At 59.2% G+C, this 23,029-nt stretch overlaps 1 protein-coding gene across 1 annotated transcript in view; it reads left to right on the forward strand.

Moving 5' to 3' along the window:
* Window positions 1-12,265, forward strand: part of CACNA1I (calcium voltage-gated channel subunit alpha1 I) — a 102,978-nt gene extending 90,713 nt beyond the window's left edge. The window contains exons 27-36 of the mRNA XM_028115684.2: window positions 474-607; window positions 1,470-1,540; window positions 4,236-4,314; window positions 5,005-5,126; window positions 5,537-5,875; window positions 6,099-6,245; window positions 6,641-6,763; window positions 8,343-8,508; window positions 9,728-9,927; window positions 10,915-12,265. Coding sequence (XP_027971485.2) covers window positions 474-607; window positions 1,470-1,540; window positions 4,236-4,314; window positions 5,005-5,126; window positions 5,537-5,875; window positions 6,099-6,245; window positions 6,641-6,763; window positions 8,343-8,508; window positions 9,728-9,927; window positions 10,915-11,547 — 2,014 coding nt within the window. The 3' untranslated portion in view covers window positions 11,548-12,265. The remainder of the gene's footprint in view (window positions 1-473; window positions 608-1,469; window positions 1,541-4,235; window positions 4,315-5,004; window positions 5,127-5,536; window positions 5,876-6,098; window positions 6,246-6,640; window positions 6,764-8,342; window positions 8,509-9,727; window positions 9,928-10,914) is intronic.
* Window positions 12,266-23,029: the final 10,764 nt, after the last annotated feature.

The following is a 23,029-nucleotide window of genomic DNA, read 5'->3' on the forward strand; positions in this document are numbered from 1 at the left end:
CCCCCAGGTGCTGCCTACAGCTCTGAACAAGAAGTGATTATGGTCGCACCTGATGGATGCAGGGCACACTCCCATGTCTCTTCAGCTCATCTCTCACGGGTCCTCTGTAATCCACAGGCAAAACAGGGCATGTTCAGAGAAGATGGACTAGCCCAAGGCCACACGGAGGCAGCAGCTGGCTCAGGATTCCAATCTAGAAGTCATAGCTTATTCCTCCTCCCCTGTAGGAGGCCAGAGATGTTTATTTAGCCTGGTCAGCCTCTTGCGTGAGGGATTGGAGGCTGTGGGGGGCAGAGAGGGAGCCAGAGCCAGTGGGGTCTGGTGGGGGGCTAGTAGGGAGGGTGACCACACATCCCCGTGGGCCACAGCAGGAGGGTGGAGAGCTGGGAAGCTCCTCCCAACCTAGGCATTCCTAAACCAGAGTGCCCCTCACCCTGCCTCCCACTCCTGCCCTCCTCTCCCTGGCTGAGCAGGTGGAACCAGCTGGACCTGGCCATTGTGCTGCTGTCGGTCATGGGCATCACGCTGGAGGAGATTGAGATCAACGCAGCACTGCCCATCAACCCCACCATCATCCGCATCATGCGGGTTTTGCGCATCGCCCGGGGTGAGGGGCAAGGGTGGGACTCCAGGAATGGGGTGGGGGGCAGGCAAGGGGGAGAGGCATGTAGGCATGTAGGCATGATGGGTTTCCTGCTGAGTAGGGAGAACAGCATCCAGGAGGAGCACACACCAGCCACACACGCTTGCCCCATGTGTACACATTGATGCGCCCCTGTCCACAGACCGCTCTGTACAGCACATTGCTCCCCCGCCTCCTTGTAACACCATGACCCATGTGGACCAGTCTCAGGTTGGGATGAAAGGAACTCAGGGCAGCTGGGAAGACACCGGGAAGTAACTCTAGTTCCTAACGGGCATGTGTCCAACATTGGCTGGGACACACAGTCTTCAATGCTTCTTATAACCTTCGCTTCCCCCAGAAGCTCCCCCCTCACCCTGAAGGTGGGCCTGCACTCCTTTCACAAACCTCCCGCCTCAGTGCTGGCTCGGGTGCCTCTTGCTCTCTTGCTCCTCCACCTGCAACAGCTTGAAGCCTCTAGGTTCCCAGGTGGGGAGGGTGTGGAGAAATTCAGCTCAGAACACTGGGGCCCTCTTTATTTAGCCAGAGGGAAGGGAGAGATGTGGGCACTCAGGTACCTTGGTCTTATCACGGTGAATTATGTGCTCACGGACACACTTTGGTCCCACTGTGTGCGTGTGCCCTCCTCTCGGACACCCGCACCTTGTGCATGCATGTCTTTGTGCACACCCTTGTTCAGCAGCACCCACGTTCTTACGGTGTGGCATCACAGAGCTGTCCCCTTTGCTCACACACTCCTCCGGCTTCTCCCTTTTCCTCCTCACTTACGCACGCGCACACACCAACTGCCCTGGGCTGAGTGGGCCGGGCTGGGTCTCGCCCACAGTGCTGAAGCTGTTGAAAATGGCCACGGGGATGCGGGCCCTCCTGGACACGGTGGTGCAAGCTCTGCCCCAGGTAAGAGCTCTTCCTTCTGGCGGCCTGCCTGGCTGTCACTGGTGTCTCACAGGCCCTGACGTCCCTTCTCCAGCCTGCCCAGAGCCGGGGCTGAATCCTGTTTCCAGAGACATGGTTTGAGCCCGGGGCTGTGACAGAGGGAAAGGGCCCCCTCTGCCTCTTTCTTCCCGACTTTAAGTGCTCACAGTGCCTGCTCTCTGAGCTGGCTCTGAGCTGGGCTCTGAGGACCCCTATCCAGCCCTCAGGAGTCTCCAGGCTAGTGGGAAGGCCAGATGCCTCCGGGCAATGTGGGGAGGAGGGGAGGGGTCCTGACACTCCTTGGGGAAATCAGGGAAGAAGACAGGGGACTCGAGGTGGCTCGGCAGAAGGAGGTGGTAATGTGAGTGGGAGGTTCAGATGTGACCTGTTTAGTGGGGATAGCATGACACCCTGACCTGGGTGGAAACCCTAGGAAGTAGGAAAGCACCCCACTCCCCACCCCCATCCCACTGGCCAGTGGAAGGGAGAGAGGATCGGGCCGTAGAGGGTGCATCTTTCATCCTCCTGGGAAATCCGCAATCTCAGTCCTCCCCTCCCCCACTGTCCTGACCCCTTAGGGCTCCCCTTCTCCCTCCCCTCAGGGTGGCCTCTGCTCTGAGGCGAGTCTCATACACATTCATTTATTCATGATGACTCATCTAGTCTCCAGGAATTTTAGGCATCTTAAAATAAAGGGCATGAATCCAGCACGATAAAAATGAGGATAAAAGATTAACAGCCCTGGGAAGGTGGCAACAAAGCTAATTCTCTCGGGGACACGGGCTAAGGATGCTAGCGAGGTCCACTCTTGCTGCGAGCGTCCCAGCAGCCTCCTTACAAAGGGAAAGCGACACGGCTCTCATCAGGTCTGGAGGGAAAGCAAGCAGGGGTGTTCATTCAAAAAGATGGGGTTCTTCCTAACATGAAATCCCTTCGGAGGAATCTGTCACACGGAGATGCCCAGGAGGTCCCAGCTTCAAGAAGGAAACAGGATAGTAATTACAGTCACATCAGCACTTCAAGAGATGTGCATGCCAAGTACTATGTAGCATGGGGGACTTACCCTCAGAATCTGTTAGCTGTCATATGGACATCGGACATTTTCTCCATTCTGTGTGAAGTGCTATGAAAATGACACTTCCCACCAGGATCTGCCCCCTGCAGAGGGAGGAGGCAACAAGGAAGGCTTCCCAGAGGAGGTGACTTGTGACCTGGGCTTTGAGGGTGGGGCAGAGGCATTTACCAGGTGGAGACAGAGAAAGGGTCTTCCCTGCAGAGGGAACAGAATATGCGAATGGAGTCTGATTTCTGCATGGCTGGAGTCTGGGGTGGGAAGGTTAGGCTGGGAGGGAGTCCACGGGGCTAGGTCACAAAGGGCTTTGATGTCAGGACAGCAAACTCGGGCTTTATCCTGTAGGCAGCGGGCATCATCAGTGGAAAGGAAGGCCTCAAGCAGAGCTGCCTTTTAGGAGTGGCTTGCAGGAGAGGTTGGAGGCAGGGAGGCCAACGAGGAGGCTGCTGCAGATGTGCAGGCTCTGGGAGATGCTGAGGGTGGAAGAAGGGACTGATGGGGAAGGTGAGGTCCACCCTGGTTAAGAAGCACTGCTCACCGGCCCTGCAGAGGGTGGGAAGCTGACCTGAGGGCCAGGGCTCTGCTCACTCCCTGGTTTTGTAGGTGCTCAGTAAGTGCTTGTACCGTTAATGACCAGAGCATCTTTTAATTAGTCAGACACTATTGGTATGAATGTACGACAGCTCAGAAGGAAATCCTCCTCTAGAGCAGAGAAGCATTAGGAAGTTGTGGTTAACATGGTTTACTTTTCAACAATTAATGCAAACCCTCAGCTGAATCTGTTCATGCAGGCCTTCTGAGGGTTCCAGGAGTTACTCCATTTCTAGGGCAAGAATATGCTTGAGCCTTATCTTATCCATAGCATGAGTTACAGGTGGTCTTCTGCGTATGGATGAATTTGAAATAGGTTTATAATCTGGGACATTTTGTTCCCACAAGAGCAGTGGGATGGGGGTGGCTGGGTTTGCAGGAAGCTTCCGGGGCTCACAATCCTGTGTGATTCCTCTGCTCACTTCCCTCCATGGCCAGGGCGCGCTGGCCGGAGGAGGCAGATCCGACTTAATCCAGCCATGTGCCTCCTTTCAAGGACGTCTCAGCCCAGCAGAGGACAGTGACAGGGACCCACGGGTTATGCTCCCACTGTCAGACTGCGTCCCGGAGGGATCCAGGCAGGCTTTGTGGAGGAAGCAGCACTGTTGCCGAGAGCCCCATCCCTCGCTCTCTGCATTCGTTTGTGGGATGTGGTCTACTACACGCTTGTGTGGAGGAGCGATTGTGCTCATGGGGTCAGCCTGCTGCGTTTGAATCCCAGTCCTCCCACTTACTAGCTGTGTGACCTCGGGCAAGTCACTTCACCACTCAGTGTGTGTCTTTCTCATCTTGAGAATGGGGTAACACGTAGTTCATAGATCGTCGTGTGGAGTGAGCGAGCTCATGAATCAGAAGTGCTTGAAACCGGCGGCTCAGGGGAAAGGCTCTGCCCGCATTTTGTTATTCTGTGCCACGTGCTGGACCTGGCCTCCCCCCGGGGGCCGCTGCGGGGTAGCAGCAGCCCTGGGCACAAAGCCTGACCCTCAGGCTGGCCCCACCCGCTTTTCCCCACAGGTGGGCAACCTGGGTCTTCTCTTCATGCTGCTCTTCTTTATCTACGCCGCCCTGGGCGTGGAGCTGTTTGGCAAGCTGGGTGAGTGACTCCCCAAGCAGGCCTGGGCTGGCGAGGGGGTGGACCGGGCCTGGAGGAGGGCCTTAGCGGGGTGGGGAGGCTGGAGACATCAGCAGAGTGTCACATCAGGGTCTCTGTATTGGGGAGATGCCCCCACAGCAGGCCCGTGTGGTGACGGAGGGGTGACCCTTAGCCATCGGCGCCCTCCCCCGGGATAGGTAGTAGCTTTTGAGAGATGCTAGCTCGGATCCACCTGCATATGGTAGGCCTGTGCAGCGGACCTCAGCTGTCTGACTTCCCCAGGATGCCCCCCCTCTGGCCCCATGTGCCAGTGCCCATCCTGAGCCAGCACCACCCCAGCGAGCAGAGCGGGCAGGGCACAGGCTGAGGGCAACGCAGCCCATGCTGAGCCAGCCCTGCACAGGGTTGGTTTCAGAAAGCCAGGCTCCCTTGGGGGCTGGCCCTCACCCCTGCATCCTTTCTCTCAGGACCTGATACACGAGTGAGGGGAGGAGCCAGGCTTGCCAGAGTCTGAGCGCTGGCTTGTGTGCCCCTCCCTGAGCCTCAGTTTCTCCATCTGTGGGCTGAGCACAGTCCACACGCACCTCCAAGGATTGGGGATCCTGAGATGAGGCTGGGAGGCCCTGGTGCAGGGCGGGCCGGGCAGGGGACTCTGCAGTGGGACAGGGCTGACCTCTTCTCGCCTTTCAGTCTGCAATGATGAGAACCCATGTGAGGGCATGAGCCGGCATGCCACTTTTGAGAATTTCGGCATGGCCTTCCTCACGCTCTTCCAGGTCTCCACCGGCGACAACTGGAATGGGATCATGAAGGTACCCGTGGGCAGGCTGGGGAGGGAGCAAGCAGGCTGTGTTCTGGGGGCCAGGGTCCTGACGGCTAGGGCTCCCGCCCAGCGCTCTGCTGCACACCGGAGGGGAGTGCAGGGCAGCGGGAAGCCGAGGGACCTGCCTGGGGCTCTGAAGCCCAGCGAGGTGGAGATGAGCCCAGAAAGCGTCCTCTGTCGACCCCTAACTGCCGCTCTGGAATCAGTGCTCGGATTCTTGGGGACCCGCCTAGGGTCAGAGGGGAACTTGGGGCCCACAGCCCAGGGCCAGGGGTTGCAGGCCCCGCTCCTCCTCGCGCAGGCGGAGGCTCCCTGGCTCTGTGTGGCGCACAGCCGGGCCGGGGCAGGGCGGGGCTCCGCAGACGAGCCCCTCACTGAGCCTCGGCCCCGGGCGCGCAGGACACGTTGCGGGACTGCACCCACGATGAGCGCAGCTGCCTGAGCAGCCTGCAGTTTGTGTCGCCGCTGTACTTCGTCAGCTTCGTGCTCACGGCCCAGTTCGTGCTCATCAACGTGGTGGTGGCCGTGCTCATGAAGCACCTGGACGACAGCAACAAGGAGGCCCAGGAGGACGCCGAGATGGACGCCGAGCTGGAGCTCGAGATGGCCCACGGTCTGGGTCCCAGCCCGCGGCCGCCCGCCAGCTCCCCGGGGGCACCTGGCCGGGGCCCGGGCGGGGCGGGCGGCGGGGGCGACGCCGAGGGCCGCCTGTGCCGGCGCTGCTACTCTCCGGCCCAGGTGGGCAGGGGTGCAGAGGGCGGCACCACGGGGCTGGAGGGGCAGCTGGGCCTCCGAGGCCTCAGGCGGAGACCCGGGTCGTTTTGGGCCCCGCCCTGCGCAGCTCCGTTGCAGGTTGAAGGGGTGACCCTGTGACGAGGGGGTTGGGCCCCGCCCACCCCGCAGTCCCCCCCGGACCCGGCCGATAATCCCGCCTGTCCCCACCCCGTCCCCGTCCGCCTAGGAGAACCTGTGGCTGGACAGCGTCTCTTTAATCATCAAGGACTCCTTGGAGGGGGAGCTGACCATCATCGACAACCTGTCTGGCTCCATCTTCCATCACTACTCCTCGCCTGCCGGCTGTGAGAAGTGTCACCACGACAAGCAAGAGGTAATGGCAGCCTTGGAGGGAGCTGGCACCTCGTGGCGGGGGCCGCGTGAAGCCTGGTAGGGGCCAGCCCAAGGGAAGAGCCTGGGCCAACTTGACCAAGGCTGATTAGCTTCGAGGAGTGCTGGGCCTGGGGGCAAGTGGGCCAGCTTGGGAGGTCATAGTCCACGGCAATGAGGCTGCCCTCGGGCCCAGCCCCAGCCTAGCACCCTGCTGACTGTGACACCATCGTGCGTCCCGCACCCCCTGCCCAGACGGGGCCCCCTGGGCGTGGTGGCATAGTGTCCGTGCTCAGCAGATCTGTGCCCCTCTAACCACCTGCCTGTGTCTTTCTGGAGGACCAGGCCTGCCCCATCCCAGCCCCCGGGGTGACCTGGGGTGGCCACCTCTCCCTGCAGGTGCAGCTGGCCGAGACGGAGGCCTTCTCCCTGAACTCAGACAAGTCCTCCTCCATCCTGCTGGGTGATGACCTGAGTCTTGAGGACCCCACAGCCTGCCCACTCGGCCGCAAAGACAGCAGGGTGAGCGGTCCCAGTGGGCTAGTGGGGCTGTCCTTGTAGGCTGACACTGCTTCTTCACAGTGCACCAAAATTTAAGCGGCACCTGCTGTGTGGCAGGCTCTTCTTTCCTGTTGGTCAGATGAGGGCAGTGGGGCTCAGAGAGGTGGAGTGATTGACCTGAAGTCACACAGCAACAGGCCCTGCCAGGGCCCCAGTCGTGGCATTCAGTGGCCTCAGCCACTCCTTGTTTCTTTGGATATTTTTTATCCATCTGATGGGGGTTGTCCCACGCAGGACAAACTCATGGTGGGGCGGGGCGGGGCGGGGGGGCTCGAGGCTGAAGAGAATGGAGGAGAGTGGCACTAGATGCAAGCACCTACTGTGTGCCAGTTACTTGCACTCAGTGTGTCTGTCTCCCCGCTGTTGGCATCAGGGATGATTTGGCCCCATTTAGCACCTGAGTAAATGCGGGCTCTGAGGCATGAAGCGGCTTGCTCACCTCACACAGCTGGAATGGCAGAACAGGGGTGCCAGCCCTGGGGCTGGTCCCCAAGCTCTGCCCCTGAGGTGGGCCGTCTCAGGAGGCCTGGAGACCCGGAAGGGCCACTGTGTTCACGTGGCAGACTTAAGGCAGTCTGGGCACATGGCAGACTGTGTCTGCCACTGGGCTAGTGACCTCAAGGCCAAGAGGAGCTGTGGAGGGGGAGGGCACTGCCTGGCCTGAGGTAGGAATGCGGTGGCCCTGCCTGTGAGAGCCTCTTTCCCCTAGACTGCAGGGCAGCCTGGGTCTGGCACCACCGTCCCCCGGGGCTGTCCTCCATCAATCCCCTCCCTGCCCTCTGCATCCCCTCCCCTAACAGCTGGTAGCTCCTGTTACCCCCCTCCCAGCCCCTTCCTGCCTCTCCCTGCACCCCCGTGCTCTTCCACACAGGAGGTTGGCATGCCCCGTTTCTGGGGCCTGGTTGGGCCTCAGCGGGTGTAGTTGGGTTTTATTCTAGACTCAGAGAGCAAGTCATAGGGGGTCCATCTGCCTTGGAAGGGGTCCCTGAGGCAGCTCTGGAGGAGTCTGCTGGGCAGGGGTCACCTTGGGCTGCAGGGCTGAGGAAAGGCTGGGCCCAGGGAGTGCTGGAAGGACTGCCAGGGAGCTTCGGGGTGCCAGACCCAGGAAGGAGGGCTTACTCTCTCATTTATGTTTGTGAATGGTGTGTGGCTCAGCAAAGGGAAGGGACCTGCCCACCATCCTGCTCACAGGGAAGCCCCTGTCGCCGCTCCACCTATCTTCTGATACCTTCACCAACCTGGACTTGACTTTCGCGCTGGGCCTGGGGTCTGTACCAGGCACTTGGCTACAGAGACAAGGAAGACCCTTGGGATCTCAGGGCCAGGCGAGGAGTGAGCAGGAAACTGCAACCTGCCTGGGACACCAGAGAGGGCTTCCTGGAGGTGGGGCCCTTTCACCTGGGTTTTGGAAGATGACCATTGTTGGCTAGGTGGAAGAGGCGAGGAGAGGGCCATCTTGGACAATGAGAGTGGCCCGAGCAAAGGGCTGTGGAGCAGGGACGTAAAGCCCACCACCCTAACCCGCCTCCCTTTCCTGCAGGGTGAGCCAGACACAACTGAGCCCATGCACCCAGGAGAGGTGGGCGAATGCTTCTTCCCTTTGTCCAACACGGCCGCCTCATCGGATCCTGAGACTGTCCTGTGGGAGAGTGAGGCGGTCCCGTCCAACCCCGTCCGGTCCTGGCTGAAACAGGAGAGCAACCGAGGTGAGGGGGGAGCCCCCACCAGCTCCCCACAGCCCCGATCTCTGGCGGCTGTTTCAGAGGGGCTGGCTGAGTGTTTTTCTTAGTGTCTCTGCCCAGACAATTGTATTGAGTCCAGAAAGAACCAGATGGTTACCGGACAATAAAAGATGGAACTCTCAGGTCTGATATAACAATGATAAAAGATCAAGAGCCAGATAATACCAAGAGGTGAGATAATAATTATCTAGCAAGCTGGTCTATTGGGAGATTCATGCTGAACTCCTGGGAGCTGCAGTGAAAAGGGAAACAGGTCACACAGACCTCTCATTAAGCAGAAGAAAAACTGCCAGATTATTGTATTTTTCTAGAGCTGAATTTGAGAGGTGTTTATCCCACAGATCTTCATACAAGGTGATTCTGAACAACAGAAAGCCTGTTGTAAAATGTCCTGAAATTTATCCTTCGGCCCTACCCTCAGCACCCTATGTTTGTGCCTTGGGCTGTGGCTGGGCTGTGGGCAGAGGACAGAGGACCTAGTTTCCTTGTTCATCACTCGGGCTCACCTTCACTTCCAGTCCTCTTGGAGGGTGATGGGAATCTGGTTCCATAGCACTGGCTGGGGAAGAGAGCAGAGAGATGAGCTTAGCAGTAGAGAGACCTCCCAAGACCCTGAGCCCACCCCAGGTACTTTCTGGAAGGCCTGGCATTGAGGCCCTTCCAGGTGCTGGGGGTGGAGTGGCTTTTCTAAGGACTCTCCCTAAAGCCAATGGCCTTGGTGGCTGAGGTGCCAAGACCCCGGACTTCCTGGACCAGAGTCAGGGCGCAGGACCCAAGAGCCATTCTGACTGAATAAAATCCCATCCTCTTTAGTTAACCATTCATTTGTGTATTCCTTAAATAATAAGACGACATAGAACAGGAACCCCTCCTCCCCCCGCTGGGGACATTCAAGCTATCCAGCCTGGGGTCCCTGTTTCAAAGAGGAAGGAACCCAGGGGTCCTTGAGCCTGGGTCCACTGGCCCCAAAAGCTTGTCTTTGCCCAGTGGCCAGGAATCAGAGTGGCTGGCTCAGTATTTCTTTCTGGCTTTCGCAATGGAGATGCCAACTCTCAGAGAGGGAGACTTAGCCACGGTTTCACAACCAATTTGTTAGGAAGCCCTGTGCTTGCTGGCTTGAACGTACCTGCCAGGGGCCCATCAGCCCGAGCCCCCTCCCCAGCCCCCTCTTCTCCCTCCCCAGCTGCACCCCCAAGGCCCTTCTCCCCGGATGCCTCCAGCCCACTCCTGCCCATGCCTGCGGAGTTCTTCCATCCTGCCGTGTCTGCCAGCCAGAAAGGGCAGGAGAAGGGCCCTGGCACTGGGACCCTCCCCAAGATCGCCCTGCAGGGCTCCTGGGCATCCCTGCGGTCGCCGAGTGTCAACTGCAGCCTCCTCCGGCAGGTATGGGCACCTCCCCGTCTCCAGGAGCTTTCCTGCTGGGGAACATCTGAGTGGGGCCTTTGATGTCCAGGTAGAGATGGAGGGGCAGGTCTGGCGGATGGGAGGTCTGGCCTACAGGGCCCCCTGTACTGCACTGGTCAGGGCTGCCTCCTGGGCATGCAGAGGGCACGGAGTGCAGAGCAGAAAGGCCACGCAGAGCCAACAGCCCCACGCTGTGGGTGGGGACCAGGGCTCAGGGAGAAGCAGGAGCTACCCCAGCTCCCACCGTTATGGCAGAAGCAGAGCTGGGCCCAGAGCTAGTCCAACTGCTGGTCCCACCTATGTGCCAGGCTGTGTGCGAGGCTCGGAGGCTACAGCGGGCAACAGAGTACAAAGTCCCTGTCTCACGGCTTACAATGTACTGTTCAGTGTATGTGTTGCAGGGGTGTGAGAGGAGAGATGGTAAGCCAAAATAAATCCATAAAAAGCAGTCTATTTGAGAGTGATACATGGTAGGGAGAACATTGCCCCGGGAAGGGGCTATGCGGGGAGCAGTTCCAGGCTCTGGGAAGGCAGTGAGGGGTGAGGTACGTGGATGTCTGGGGAAGAGATTTCCAGGCAGCAGTGGCCAGGGCTGGGGGGCCCTGGGGGGAGGGGGACAAGGGGGAGGGAGGCTGGTGGGAAGAACCGTCCCAGAGGGCTGGAATGGGGTCCTCAGGCCACCGTGTGAGTGTTGAAGTGAGACCACCGGGGAGCGGGATAGGGCCGGGAGCGCAGGAGGAGGCCACTGCCAGTGACCACCGTGTGGGCCACCCAGAAGCTCGGCCGGGTGGTGGCGTAGTGGAGGGGAGAAGCAGTGCGGTCCTGGGTGTATTCTGAAGGGAGTTCCTGAGGAATCGGAGGAGCTGCATGTGCCTGCCCGTGTCTCTGGGAGGGACAGCCTGCCCCAGCGGTGGGACCGGGACCAGGGGACACCCACCCGACCGCTGCCCCCCTCCCCCACCCCAGGCCACAGGGAGCGACACGTCGCTGGAGGCCAGCCGCAGCAGCTCGGCGGGCAGCCTGCAGACCACGCTGGAGGACAGCCTGACCCTGAGCGACAGTCCCCGGCGCGCCCTGGGGCCCCCCGCCCCCTCCCTGGGCCCCCGAGCCGGCCTGTCGCCCGCAGCCCGCCGCCGCCTCAGCCTGCGGGGCCGGGGCCTGTTCAGCCTGCGCGGACTGCGGGCGCACCAGCGCAGCCACAGCAGCGGGGGCTCCACCAGCCCGGGCTGCACCCACCACGACTCCATGGACCCCTCGGACGAGGAGGGCGCGGGCGGCCGGGGCGGCGCGGGCGGCGGGGGCGCGGGCAGCGAGCACTCGGAGACGCTCAGCAGCCTGTCGCTCACGTCCCTGTTCGGCCCGCCGCCCCCGCCGCCGGGGCTCACGCCCGCCCGCAGGTTCAGCAGCACCAGCAGCCTGGCCGCCGGCCCCGGCCCCGGCCGCCCGCGCGCCCCCGCCCGGCCCCGCGGCCTGGCCCGGAGCCCCTCCTGGGCCGCGGAGCTCAGCAAGGACGCGGGCGGCTCCCCCTCGGCGCCCGAGCCGCAGCCGGCCCCGGGAGAGCTGCAGCCGGGGGACGCGGCGAGCAAGAGGAAGAGATGAAGGCTGCAGGGGCCCAGCCGGACGCCCCGTCTCACCTTCTTTTACCTCAGGAGCCAGGCGGGCAGGCAGCAATACTTTGGCCACAACCTGGGCGTCGCGCAGGGGGCCAGCCAGCGCCGGGCCGCCGAGAGGGTGGGCTTGAGCAGGGTCTGGGTTAGCCGAGGCTCGGCCGTGGCCCCCGGCCGTGGCCCCCAGCCGTGGTCCTTCCCGTGCATATACATATACATATATATATGCATATATATAGAGAGACAGACATATATATTTATTTTTTTTACTGAGAGCTTATGATTTCCAGAAAGTGCTAAAGTTGGGGGGGGTGTGGGGGGGTGCGGGCTGGCTCCCCGACAGGGCTTTTGCCTGATGCTTAGGACCCAGGCCAGACCTACCTACCCCAGGGCAGGTGGTCCAACTGGGGTGTCAGCAGCTGAGCTTCTTGGTATCTCCCCTGGGCTGGGAGTACCTTGTGAGATGCTCTCAGGCCTCTGAAGTTCCTGTGGCTGGGGAGACAGGCTCAGAAGAGGTGAAATTCAGGGTGTGTTTTTTTTTCCCCCAAAACACCGCTAAGATCCTCCCCCCACGTTTTGGGGTGTCTGTCTTGTTCCTGACTGTCTAGTTGTTGTGAACAGTCTTTTGTAGATGCCCCAGAGCACACTCTTAGTCAACCAGTTAGATGTCTTTCTTTAGGAAAATCAGGGGTGAATAGTTGTAATTTCTTAGGGCAGGGGTGGGGGTGGAGGGCAGCTCCAAGGCTGGGCAGGGGGCTCAGCCAGTAGGCAGGGCACTTCCAGGGGTAGGGGGGGTCTGCCATGGCTTTGCCCCCTAGGGAGGCTGAGGGCAGGCATGGAGGCAGCAGGAGAGAGGAAGGGTAAAGGGTACGGAGCAGGGCATGCAGATGCTTGGAAGTCAAGAGTACCTGCCTGGTCCGTGCTGGTCAGGCTGCTCCGTGGGCGCCCTGGGCTAATGCAGTGGTGGTGGTTACTTACACCCTTTATCTATCCTCCAGGTGGGCCCTGAGCCATGGTCATTCCGGGAGTTCGTGCTCCCCCGTGGCCCCTGAGAAGCTCTGCCCCCTCCAGTGGAATTCAGGGGAAAGCAGACTCAATAATTGATTCTAAGCAGGGGTGGGGGTACCTGCCTAGCCCTGGGACCAACCTCGCTCCCCTACTGCCACCACTTTCCCAAGCTGCAGATCAGGTTTCACTCTAGCAGTGCTTCCCAAATGGGTTCACAGATGGGAATTTTTTCTTTGAATAGTTATGCATTTATTTCAGTATTTATTAGGAAATAAACAGTACATTGAACCCATGATTTCACGGACATTGCTTAGGTCAAGGGGAAGTCTTCAAAAGTGAGCGGATTTCAGGTCACTCTAAAGAAGTGGTAGAGGCGGTCTGCAGGCAGGTGGAGTCCTAGGGTGGGGAATCCTGCAAGTTTGGGAGGCGCTACACTTTCAGCAATAACTGGGCCCTTTGCCTTTGTGAGATCTTCTCAGATGGCTTCAGTGGGGCCCTGCAGAGGGGGCCTTGTCCTGGGTCCCAAACCCTGACCTTAAAGAACTTGCCTTCGGGCTAGGCTGGCGAGTGGTCCTGGGGGGGGTTGGCTGCTTGCATGGGCTCCGGGTACCTTCTGGGCTTTTGGGGCCTGGGCACTGCGGCAGAGGGAGGAGGCAGCGAGTGACTCAGGCTTTGTGGTCTGCAGAGCCCTGCCCTCTGGAGCTGGTGCGGGGAGTGGGGAAGGGTGAGCAGGCCCACTTCCCACAGGAGGAAATTGAGGCCTGGAGGGGTTGAAGTGGCCAGCTCAGGATGCCTCAGTGCCCTGGAGTTCTGCAGGGGGCCAGAACCTGGGTATGTGGGGTATGAAAAAGTGCACCCTGTGGTCAGAAGGGGTGGGTTCAGAAGGCGAAAGCTGTGTGTGAGTCTGCCGGCACCGTGGAGCTGGGCCAGCGTGGTGGTCAGACCTGTCAGCCCTTGGGCCTCTGGAGCTTGGCTCTCCTCCTCTAGAAGTGCAGATGGTGGGCCGCTGCGTGGATACCAGGGTGATGCCCGAGCCCTGAGCCCCCTCCTGGGTTGGCAGCCAGGAGGGTTGTCAGAGCCCCCCTCTCAGGGAGCAGCTGGACCTGGGGTCCTGTCCTCTAATGGTCCTGGCGGCTCTTCAGCCCGGTTGGGTCCCAAGCTGCCTGCTCCCGCGAGCCTTGTGCTGGCTTCCCTTGCCGTGCTGTTTTGGGATGGGGGTGCTTATCCAGGGAAGAGGAGGGCAACGGTAGCTCTGCCTCACCGTCCCTCCCAGTACGGCCCTGGGCCCGAGGCGTGGTGGCTGGAGCGGAAGCTGCGTGCACGTTAGGTGTGCTCGTCAGCACGTTCCTGGGGGGACGTGTGTGCTGGAACCCAGAAGAGGGGCATGGGACTTGGAAAGACCGAGTAGAGGACAGATTGGGGTTCAAGGGGTTGGCTTCTGACACCTGTCAACAGTGTCCATTTTCTGGGCCTGGGTGTCCTCTTAATGTGCTCGGTAGCCCCGAGCAGTGTGCAATGCTGTTCCAGGCACAGACCAGGGAAGTGATGTTCCGGTGTCACCAGGTGACAGGTGCCTGGGCAGGGAACACACCCTGGTGTGTCCCACATGAAGCCATCCCTTTATCCTCAACCTTGTGGCCCCAGAATGAGCAGACGCATGGGAAGGGCGGTCTAGGCAAAGGGACTGGCCCCAGCAGAGCCGAGCAGGACAGAGCAGGGTGTGTCTAGAGGTGGGAACAGCTGAAGGTAGAGGGAAGCTTGCTCAGGGGTGGGAGGGGCTGTGGCCGAGGGAGGGGGGCTCCAGATGCTGTTCCCAGGCACTGGGCTTTGTTTCTGGGAGCTACAGGAGTTAGGGGGTGAGGGAAGCCGTGGTCGGCTGGCTAGGACAAGCCAAAATGGATGAGGGTTGGCTGAATGGCCCCTCTGCCCTCCTGATCCTGTGACCCGTTCATCGCAAAAGCACAAACGTACCCTAACTCACACAGATGTGGCCCCAGGGAGAGTGGGGAACTCGGTGCGGGACACCCCAATCCATCTGTTTGCAGTGCCGTATGGAGTGGTGGTTGGCAGGCACCTCGGCATCTGCACAGATGGACCCAAGACCTGATGGGGCCGTGGCCTGCCCTGGCCGGACCCTCTTCCTGTCCCCTGCCCAGACTTCTCTGTACCTGGCAGCTCCCTAAAGGATGAAGTGTGCACAGTACCAGCCCGTTGGCCTGTCTTCCTCCTAGATCCTTCCCCTGGAACCTTTGTTTCTAGGGCCACCTCCGGCCCTTTTTGCTGCGCTGTGTAAGGGCTTAGGGTCTTAGAAGCCGCTCTTTAGCCCAGATACACATACTCTCTTTGTCTTTGTGCAATAATCGGTGTTCTTGGTGGAGCCTGGGCTTGGCTAGGGCCTGGGGAGGAGGCAGAGGCTGCCACCTCCAGGAAGTCCTCAGCCCAACCCCACCGCCGTGACTATCGCACTCAGAGTGGCTGTACAGTTTCTGTGGTGTGTGAATGAACTTCTCTCCTAGTTGCTGACGGCGCTGGTCCCTGCTGGCCCAGATGGCCCGGGCATGGAGAAACCAAGTGGTAGCTGCCACCATGTGGTTTGGAATAAAAACCCAGAAGCCTATTTCAGAAATTTTCCATGTGCCTGTGCTGTTCTTTCTTTTACAGGGTGGGGGCTGAGCTGGGGGTTTCCCGGGATGGGTTGGTGAGAGGTTCTCCATCATGCTCCAGCTGTGGGGCTTAGGGTGTCTGGGACCTAGAAAAATACCCCATGGAGGATCTTCTCAGGGCTGGGGTCTGCTGGGCTGGGGAAGAGGCAGACCCTGGCTCTCACACTCGGGTTCGGTAGCTAAGATGCTGGGCCTGTGTGGGAGGGTCACACAGGAGTAATAATTGACTCACTTTTGGCGCTGCTAACAGAATTCACATAGTGGGTATTATTAGGACTCTCTTGGCTGCAAAGGACAAAAGCCCAACTTGAATGAGCTTAAGAATAAAAGAAAAAAAGAGCCAGAGAGAGAGAGAGAAAGAAGGAAAAGAGAGGAAAGAAAAAAACAAGGAAACAATTTAGTGGTTCAAGAGATGGTGTTGGCTTTAGGTGTAGTTGGGTCAAGTGCTCCAACTATGTTACTAGGACACAGTCTCTCTTCACCTCTTGGATCTGCTTCCTTCTACATTTACTCCCCTCCTCTCCTAGTGGCCTCTGGCAACCCAGGCTTAGGGTCCGTCTACCCATCCCCCCATGAATGAAAGCTTCCCTCCCTGACAGTCCGGCCAAGTCCATGGACTCTCATCAGTTGACTTGGGTATGTGCCACTGAGATGCCACGCTCTGATCGGCCAGGCCTGAACTCTGGGATCCAGGGTTGGGGATGATGCACCTGCCTAAGAGCAGGAAAGGGACAAAATGCCCGAGGAAGATTGCTGTGAGCTTGCTGGGAGGAGGGAATACACGGGGCCTGGGCTTTTGTCCCTGGGAAGGGCCGCTGTCATTGCTGCCCTCCTACGTGAGGCAAGAAGCCCAGAGAGGTCCAGACACTGGGCATCAGCGGGCTGTGAGAGCAGAACAGCCCAGCTGGTGGCTGGAGGGCCTGCCCATCCCCCCCAGTCTCGTCTGGGACTCTCGTCACCTTTGCCCCCTTATGTGTCCTTTCTCTCCTCCTCAGGGGTGCGGCTGGGCAGGGACATGGGGTACCTCGGGATCAGGTATGAGCTCCCGGGCCGCACCTCCATCCCTGAGGCCCCGCCCACTCCGAGCCAAGGCCACCCTTTGTCCTCTCACCGCTGTGCTCCTCGTCTTTGTCTAGTGATCCCTTTCTGGCGGCTGCTGCCACTCTTGGAGCTAATCAGGAAATCACCATCCAGGTTCCTCAGAGGGACGCGGACACTCTGCTCCAGGCGAGTGCCATCCTGCTCAGAGCCCTGGGCTTTCCTGCTCCGGGTGTCTCAGGGGGATGCCTTAGAGGCCTTTCTACTGGGGTGGCGGGGTGGGGGGCGTCTGCCTTCCTGTAGACAAAGCAGTGGGGCGTCAGGAGAGAGGCTAGAGCTGGAGGCTCGTGCACACCCAGCGTGTGTACCTGCTGCGGTGCCCAGATCCATGACAGCAGGCCTGGCCCCAGCTCCTGGGCCGCCCGCCTCACCCAGACAGGGATCGTACCCCCATTTTCACATGAGAAAGCGGGGCAGGGCAGGCCCTCTACAGAGCAGGCCAGGGCCCGAGTCCAAGTGTGGCCCAGGCCTGTCTGAACCACGTGGCCCTGGGCCAGCCAGCTACCCACCTGAGCCTCCTTCCTCACCTGTGACGCCTGGTTTCGCCGCCCAGCTGGGGATCTGGGGCCAAGAGCTCCCCGTGGAGCCCTGGCTCCTGGGGAGATCCCCTGGTTCCAGCTCCTCCTCTCCCAGCCTCTTGAGACAGAGCTGCTGGACTCCCCCACCTGGCACCTCAGACTCCACGTATCCTGCCCTCTGCTGTCCTTTTCCAGGACTTTCCCTCCCTCTGAGGACCACCCGTGTGCTGCCCACCCCACACCTCTACCCCCAGCCCAGGCCTCTCTCTCTGCCTGTCACCCTGCCCTGCTGCCTGCCAGAGGGCGGGCCCAGGTCTGGGTCGGGAGAGGCAGGTGTGTAGGGCCCCGCTCAGCTGACAGACCAGAGGCCTCCGGCACGCCCTGGCTTCGTTCCCCCCGCTAATCCTTGTGAGGATGCCAAGGTGACTAACAGTAGCTCGTGGGTCCTGAGCCAGCTGGGCGCTGGGGCCAGTGTGGCCCTGCCTGTCGTTCCTTCCACGTGGGCCCCGCCCATGGTGCCCGGGCCCCACTGCTCGTGTGACCAGTGTTGGGGGACACAGGCCTCGTGGTGGTCGCCCCTTGGCTGAGTGAGCACCCGCTTTACTCTCTCTGTCCCAAGTCTGTCTAAACGCTGCCTTGGCCCTGAACACCTGAGCCTCTACCCAGTGCTCTGTAGGACCAGGCCCACCTGCTAGCCTCACCTGTTCCCTTTCTCCCCTTCCCCTGGCTAACTCTCACTTACTCCAGGCCTCATTTCAAATGTCACTTCTTCCAGGAAGCCTCCCCTGCTGCTCCATGGCTTTGTCTGTTTCCTGACTGAGCCCCAGCCGCAGGGAGTGACCACAGCCCCTCCTCCCGGCCCAGAGCTTGGTGCCAGGCTGAGCCGCAGCAAATGTCAGCTATGTGCTTATGTTTTAGGAGCAGAAGAGATTTTGAAAACCAGCTAAACCCTTCCCTCATTCTCTACCAGAGGCAACTGAGGCACAGAGAGACAGAATGGTGTGCTCTGGGTCACACGGGGAGGTGGTGCCAGGGGTGACCGTCACCTGTATGGCCCCGCCTCCCTCCAGAGCCGCTGGGGCCCTGGGGAGCCAAGCGCTGCTTTGTTTTCTTCTCCCTTACCCGTTAGTAATGGGATTAAAAGCAAGTTGCTGCCAAGGAGAGAGAATGACTTAAAAACAACAACCACCTAAGAACACTTTAAGGGAATGAAAAACTTCAGCCATCAGCCTTTTTACTTCGACCTGAATTCATGAATTTTAACCAAACAGGCACTGGCATGTTAGGTATTAATGTATGTACCATTATGCAAAACAACTCTTATGGCTGTAATGAAAATTAGATTCTGACTCGGTGGTGGCGTTCCAGGAGGGAGGCCTCCTCTGGTTTCCAGCGCTGTGTGACCTCGGATTGCCGTTGCCATGGGAACGTGGCTGCCTCGGGACTGTATGGGCAGGAGGTTGGTCCTGTGAGGAAGGGCGGCTGACGAGGCTGTTTCCTGGACAGAGGCAGCCCTGAGCCTCAGAGGACAGTGGCCAGGTCGCCGACAGTGGGAGGTGGCGGGGTGGGCAAGCACGGCAAACCCACAGTGCCCCCAGGCCACCTTCAGAAGGTATTTGTTGAGCACCTGCTACGTGCGAGGCCCGCGTCAGGTGCCGGGGTGTAGTGGCAGGTCCTGGCCCCCGTGAGCCAGCGTCTCAGCGCGGGGGACGTATCATAAAGAGCAAACAGACACACGAGCGAGGCTGTCTCAGAGCCCAGCCAGTGCCAGGAAGGCAACGGAGCAGGTGATGTGTGTGACAGGGAGGGCCTGGGGGGGGGGGGTCCTTCCACCCGGGTGGTCAGGGGTGGTCCCTTGGGGAAAGAGTCCAGTGAGCCAAGGCCTGAAGGAGGAGAGGGACATAGCCATGCGGAGGCGTCAGCGACCCTTCAGGCAGGAGGGTGGACAGATGATGTAGGACTCATGGTTAAATTTGAATTTCACAGTTAAATTTTAAGCTGCGAATAATTTTTTTAGTGAAAGTGTGCCATACTGGGGACATACGCTAAAAAGTAATCTGTTGTTTATCTGAAATTTGAACTTTTATTGGCTGAATCTGGCAAGCCTATCAGAGCGGGGAAGAGACCCGCCCGGGCCGTGGGCGGTAGAGGTGGGCCGCACCCCGCCCACACGCCTGCCCTGGTCGCCCTGGAAGGCTGCTCACTGTCCCCCTGCCAGGGCCCCTCGGGTCTCTGCGCCGGGAAACACCCTCTGATCCTGCCACTCCAGGCTGTCCCCACGCTCCGCTCTCACTCAGCTCCTCCCTGTGTTTTTAAATGAGCCACGTATATTTTTGTATTGTGGTAAAATACACCTAAAACTTACCATTGTAACCATGTTTGAGTTTACACTCATTAGCACTCAAACGATGTTGTGCAACGGGCACCACCATCTATCTCCAAAACTGTTCATTCTCCCAAAGTGAACCGGTCCCCGGCAGACAGCAACGCCATGCCCCCTCCCCCGCCCCCACTCTGCTTTCTGTCTCTATGAACTTGATGCCTCCAGGAACCACACAGAAGTGCAAGCACCTGCGGTTCGTCCTTTTGCAACTGGCTTACTTCACCGAGCATCACGTCCTCCAGGTCCACCCGTGGTTGGACCACGTGCCCGTTTACTTCCGTTTTACGGCTGAGTGATCACGGGCCGGCCCGGGCCAGGTTCTGCTTCTTTGCTGAGGGACACCTGAGTGTTTCCACCTTCGGCTGCGAGGAGTCAGGCTGCCGTGCTCACGGGCGCGCAGACGTCGGCTCGAGTCCCCGCGTTCAGGGTTTTGGGTGCGCGGCCAGGAGTGGGATCGCGTGGTCAGTCCACGTCCAGTCGTTTGAGGAGCTGCCCTGCTGTTTCCGCAGCCACTGCACCATTTTGTACCCCGCGGAGCTCCTAGCTTGGATGTGAGGCCGGGCAAATACTAGGAGAGCTCACCAATGGGGTTTTTGGCTTCCTTCCCCCCTTTCCATTCTCCTCCCTGTCTTTTTGGCACTCTCCTGCCTCAGGGGAGGTGTGTGGCTTTCCCTGACGGTGCTTCACACTTCCTGGCTTTTATTTCCAAAAGCCCAAAGGGGAGCTCGGTGAGTTTTTGGGGAGGGAGGAAGGCAGAGGGGAGGCAGGAGGCACGCTTGGCCCCTCCAGCAGGTGAGTGCTGAGCTCCACGCGGGTGGGGACTGGGGCCCAAGGGGAGTGGCCATGGGGAGCATCCTCCTGGCCAAGAACCACCCGTCTAGAAAGGCTGAGGCCACGGGCCCGCAGTCAAGGGGCAGAGGATCCACCTGGCATGGGGGACAGCCGCAAAATGACTGGGTCGATTCTGGGAGAACAGAGAGGTGGTACTTCATGTCTCTGAGCTCCTGGGCCGAGACACCTCCCTCCACACCCGTCATGCTGACACGTCCATCTTGAGGCGGGTGGCAGCTCCCGCCGGGCTGTGCCCTCTTCCCAGGGGCTCAGGTCTCATCAGCCCCCCCACCCCGCGCAGCTGCCTGGGGACCCCGAGCCAGCTCCTGCTGCCCGTGGCAGGGCAGGGGGCCAGGCTGGTGGCTTCTGGGGTCTCCTTATCTTCAGGCCAAGACGTAAGCCGCTGGAGGATGTGGCAGCAGGAGCCGGGTGCTGGAGGGAGGTCCCCCCCCAGGGGCTGCAGCTGACATTCTCTGTCCACTTCATTTCAGTCTCTTCCCGCCCTTGTCCTTGTGGTGTCTCTGCTGTTCGCTCCTCCCTCTCTGTCTGTGTCTCTCTGTCCATCTGTCTCTCTGGCTGGCCCTCTGATCCTCTGCTGCCTTCCCTGGCCACTTCTGTCCTATTTACAGTAACAGAAAGCGCACCTCGGGCCAAGCCCCCAGTCCAGGCTCTCTGAGCCCGCAGTCCCCGGCAGGGAGCCTGCGCTCCTCTCCAGCTAGGCCGGGGGCGAGTCACAGACCAGACCTAGTTCTGGGCTCTTTGTCCTCATATGGGGCATTTGTGTCTTGCCTCCTGTATCTCCTGTGAAGGTAAGGGCACTTGGGATGAGAGTCCCTCCTGCCATCAGCCCACTGAGCGACCATGGCCCAGAGTCACCCACCCTGGGCCAATGAAGGGACAGCCCCCGTGCCGGTGCTGAAAAGGACGAGCAGTCTCCTGGACAAATAGAGCCATCAGGACTTGCCAGCTAAAAGTAGGAGGGGGTCAGCTCCTCACCCCCACCCCAGGGCACCCCGATTGGGGTGGTCCCCATAAGCATTCTTCCTGGGAGGAAGGCAGAGGCACAGGTCAGGACCTCCAGGCCCTGGTCAGCTTTGGGTGAGGGAGGAGCAACTTCCTACAGGGGCCTCGGTGAGGGACACAGACCCAAGTGGGGCACCGGGGTCACCTCCCTGAGCCAGATGTGCGTTTGGAGAGGGCTGCCACGAAGGCCCATCTGGCTGGCATTGGGCGGGCCGTGGTGTCCCTCCTGAGAGTGCTGAAGGCAGCTTGTCGGCTGGTTCACAAAGACCCTGCCTCCTGGTCCCCAGGGTGTGTAATGCCCTCCCCTCGAGTGTGGGCTGGACCCAATGACTTCTTCCCAATGAATAGCAAATGTAACGGGAGGTCACTTCTTCAGCCAAATGCTCTCCCACCTGAGCTAGTTCAGCTGGGTGGCAGGGCTCACTCCGGGGGATGTCATTCTGAGAGGTGGTCACAAAGAGCTTCTGGCTTCCACCGAGCAGGTCCCCTCTTGTCCCACACCACTTACTTCCCCTGATGAGAACCGGCTGCCGTGTTGTGAGCTGCCCTATGGAGAGGCCGCCCGACAAGGAATTGAAAGGTGCCTTCCTCTGGCCATCATCCCAGGGGGGGATGAGGCCCCCAGTGCAACAAGCCTCGGGGAACTGAGCCTGCCAACAGCCACTTGAGTGAGCTTGGAAGCAGGTCTCCCTCCATCGAGCCTGGAAGTGAGCCTGCAGCCCCAGCCAATAAGCCGGTTGCGGCTATAGGGACCGGAGGACCAAGTCAAGCCTTCAGAAACAGTGAAATCATAAATGTGTTGTTTTAAGCGGCTGAACTTCGCAGTAATTTGTCATGTAGCCATTGGTAATGGATCCAGGTACATACTGCACTGCGTTACGAAGTCGTGTCTTCTAGTATGGGAAATTCTACTACAGGCAAATTACTCTAATGTGGAAAAAAATCAGAACAGTGGTTGCCTCCTGGGAGTAGAGGTGGGACTGATTGACAAGGGTCATGAGGGATCTTTCTGGGATGATGGTAATGTCTTCTGTTCTGACGCGGGTTTATGCGACACGGGTATGTGCCTTTGTCAACATTCAAATGACTTTCAAGATTTGTGCATTTCATTATATGTAAATTTCACATCCAAAACAGTAGATGCTAAAGGATTTAGGGGGAACTGGACTGATGTCTTTAATTTGCTTTGAAATGCATCAAAAAATAAGGTAGATCCATGGGTAGATATTGATAAAGCAAGGATGATTCAATGTAAATGGTAGAATTCTACCCTTATAGTATATGGGCGTTCCCTAAAAATTCTTCGACTTTGCTGTGTGTGTGAAATTTTCATAGTAAAATGTTGGAAAAAAATCACTTGTTTAGCAAATACAAAGTGCTTCATGGGAGAACATTTGAATAATAGCGTGTGGCTCGATAGTAACTCTAATCAAGGTTGGTTTTGTACGAGGTACCCGATGGGGCTCTTTCATGGGCATGACTTCATTTCATTCTTATAGCCAGTGTGCAAGAAAACAATGATGCTTCCGAACTTACAGATGGGGAAACCGAGGCATGGGGGAGCCACTCCATCAGGGTCCCTCAGTGAGCAAGCGGCAGAGCTGGGATTTGCCCAGGTCTGAGTGCTCAGAAGGGTAGAATTGTGTCAGCCTGGGGGTGTCCTTTCTCTCTGTGCCTCTGTTTCCCAGTCTCTGATGTGGAGATGCAAACTGCCTTGTGGATGAAATCAGGTAACAGCGGCTAAGTTTTTCAAGGTGCTATCTTACGCAGGCTCCGCGTTGTAGCTGCGAGAAGCTTGTGGACACTTGGGCACGTGGACTTCACCTCTGTACCCTGCTTCCTCCACCAGAGTAGGTGCACAGCAGGGGTGGCCGGGAGGCGCCGTTTGGCTCAGCCTGCCCTCCCTGAGAGGCTGGACTCCTCTCTTCCGGGTCAGTGGCTCAGATGCCT

Source organism: Eumetopias jubatus, unplaced genomic scaffold (genome assembly GCF_037043125.1).
Source record: "Eumetopias jubatus isolate StellerSeaLion01/CBP00866 unplaced genomic scaffold, mEumJub1_p1.0 scaffold_8, whole genome shotgun sequence".
Lineage (NCBI taxonomy): Eukaryota > Metazoa > Chordata > Mammalia > Carnivora > Otariidae > Eumetopias > Eumetopias jubatus.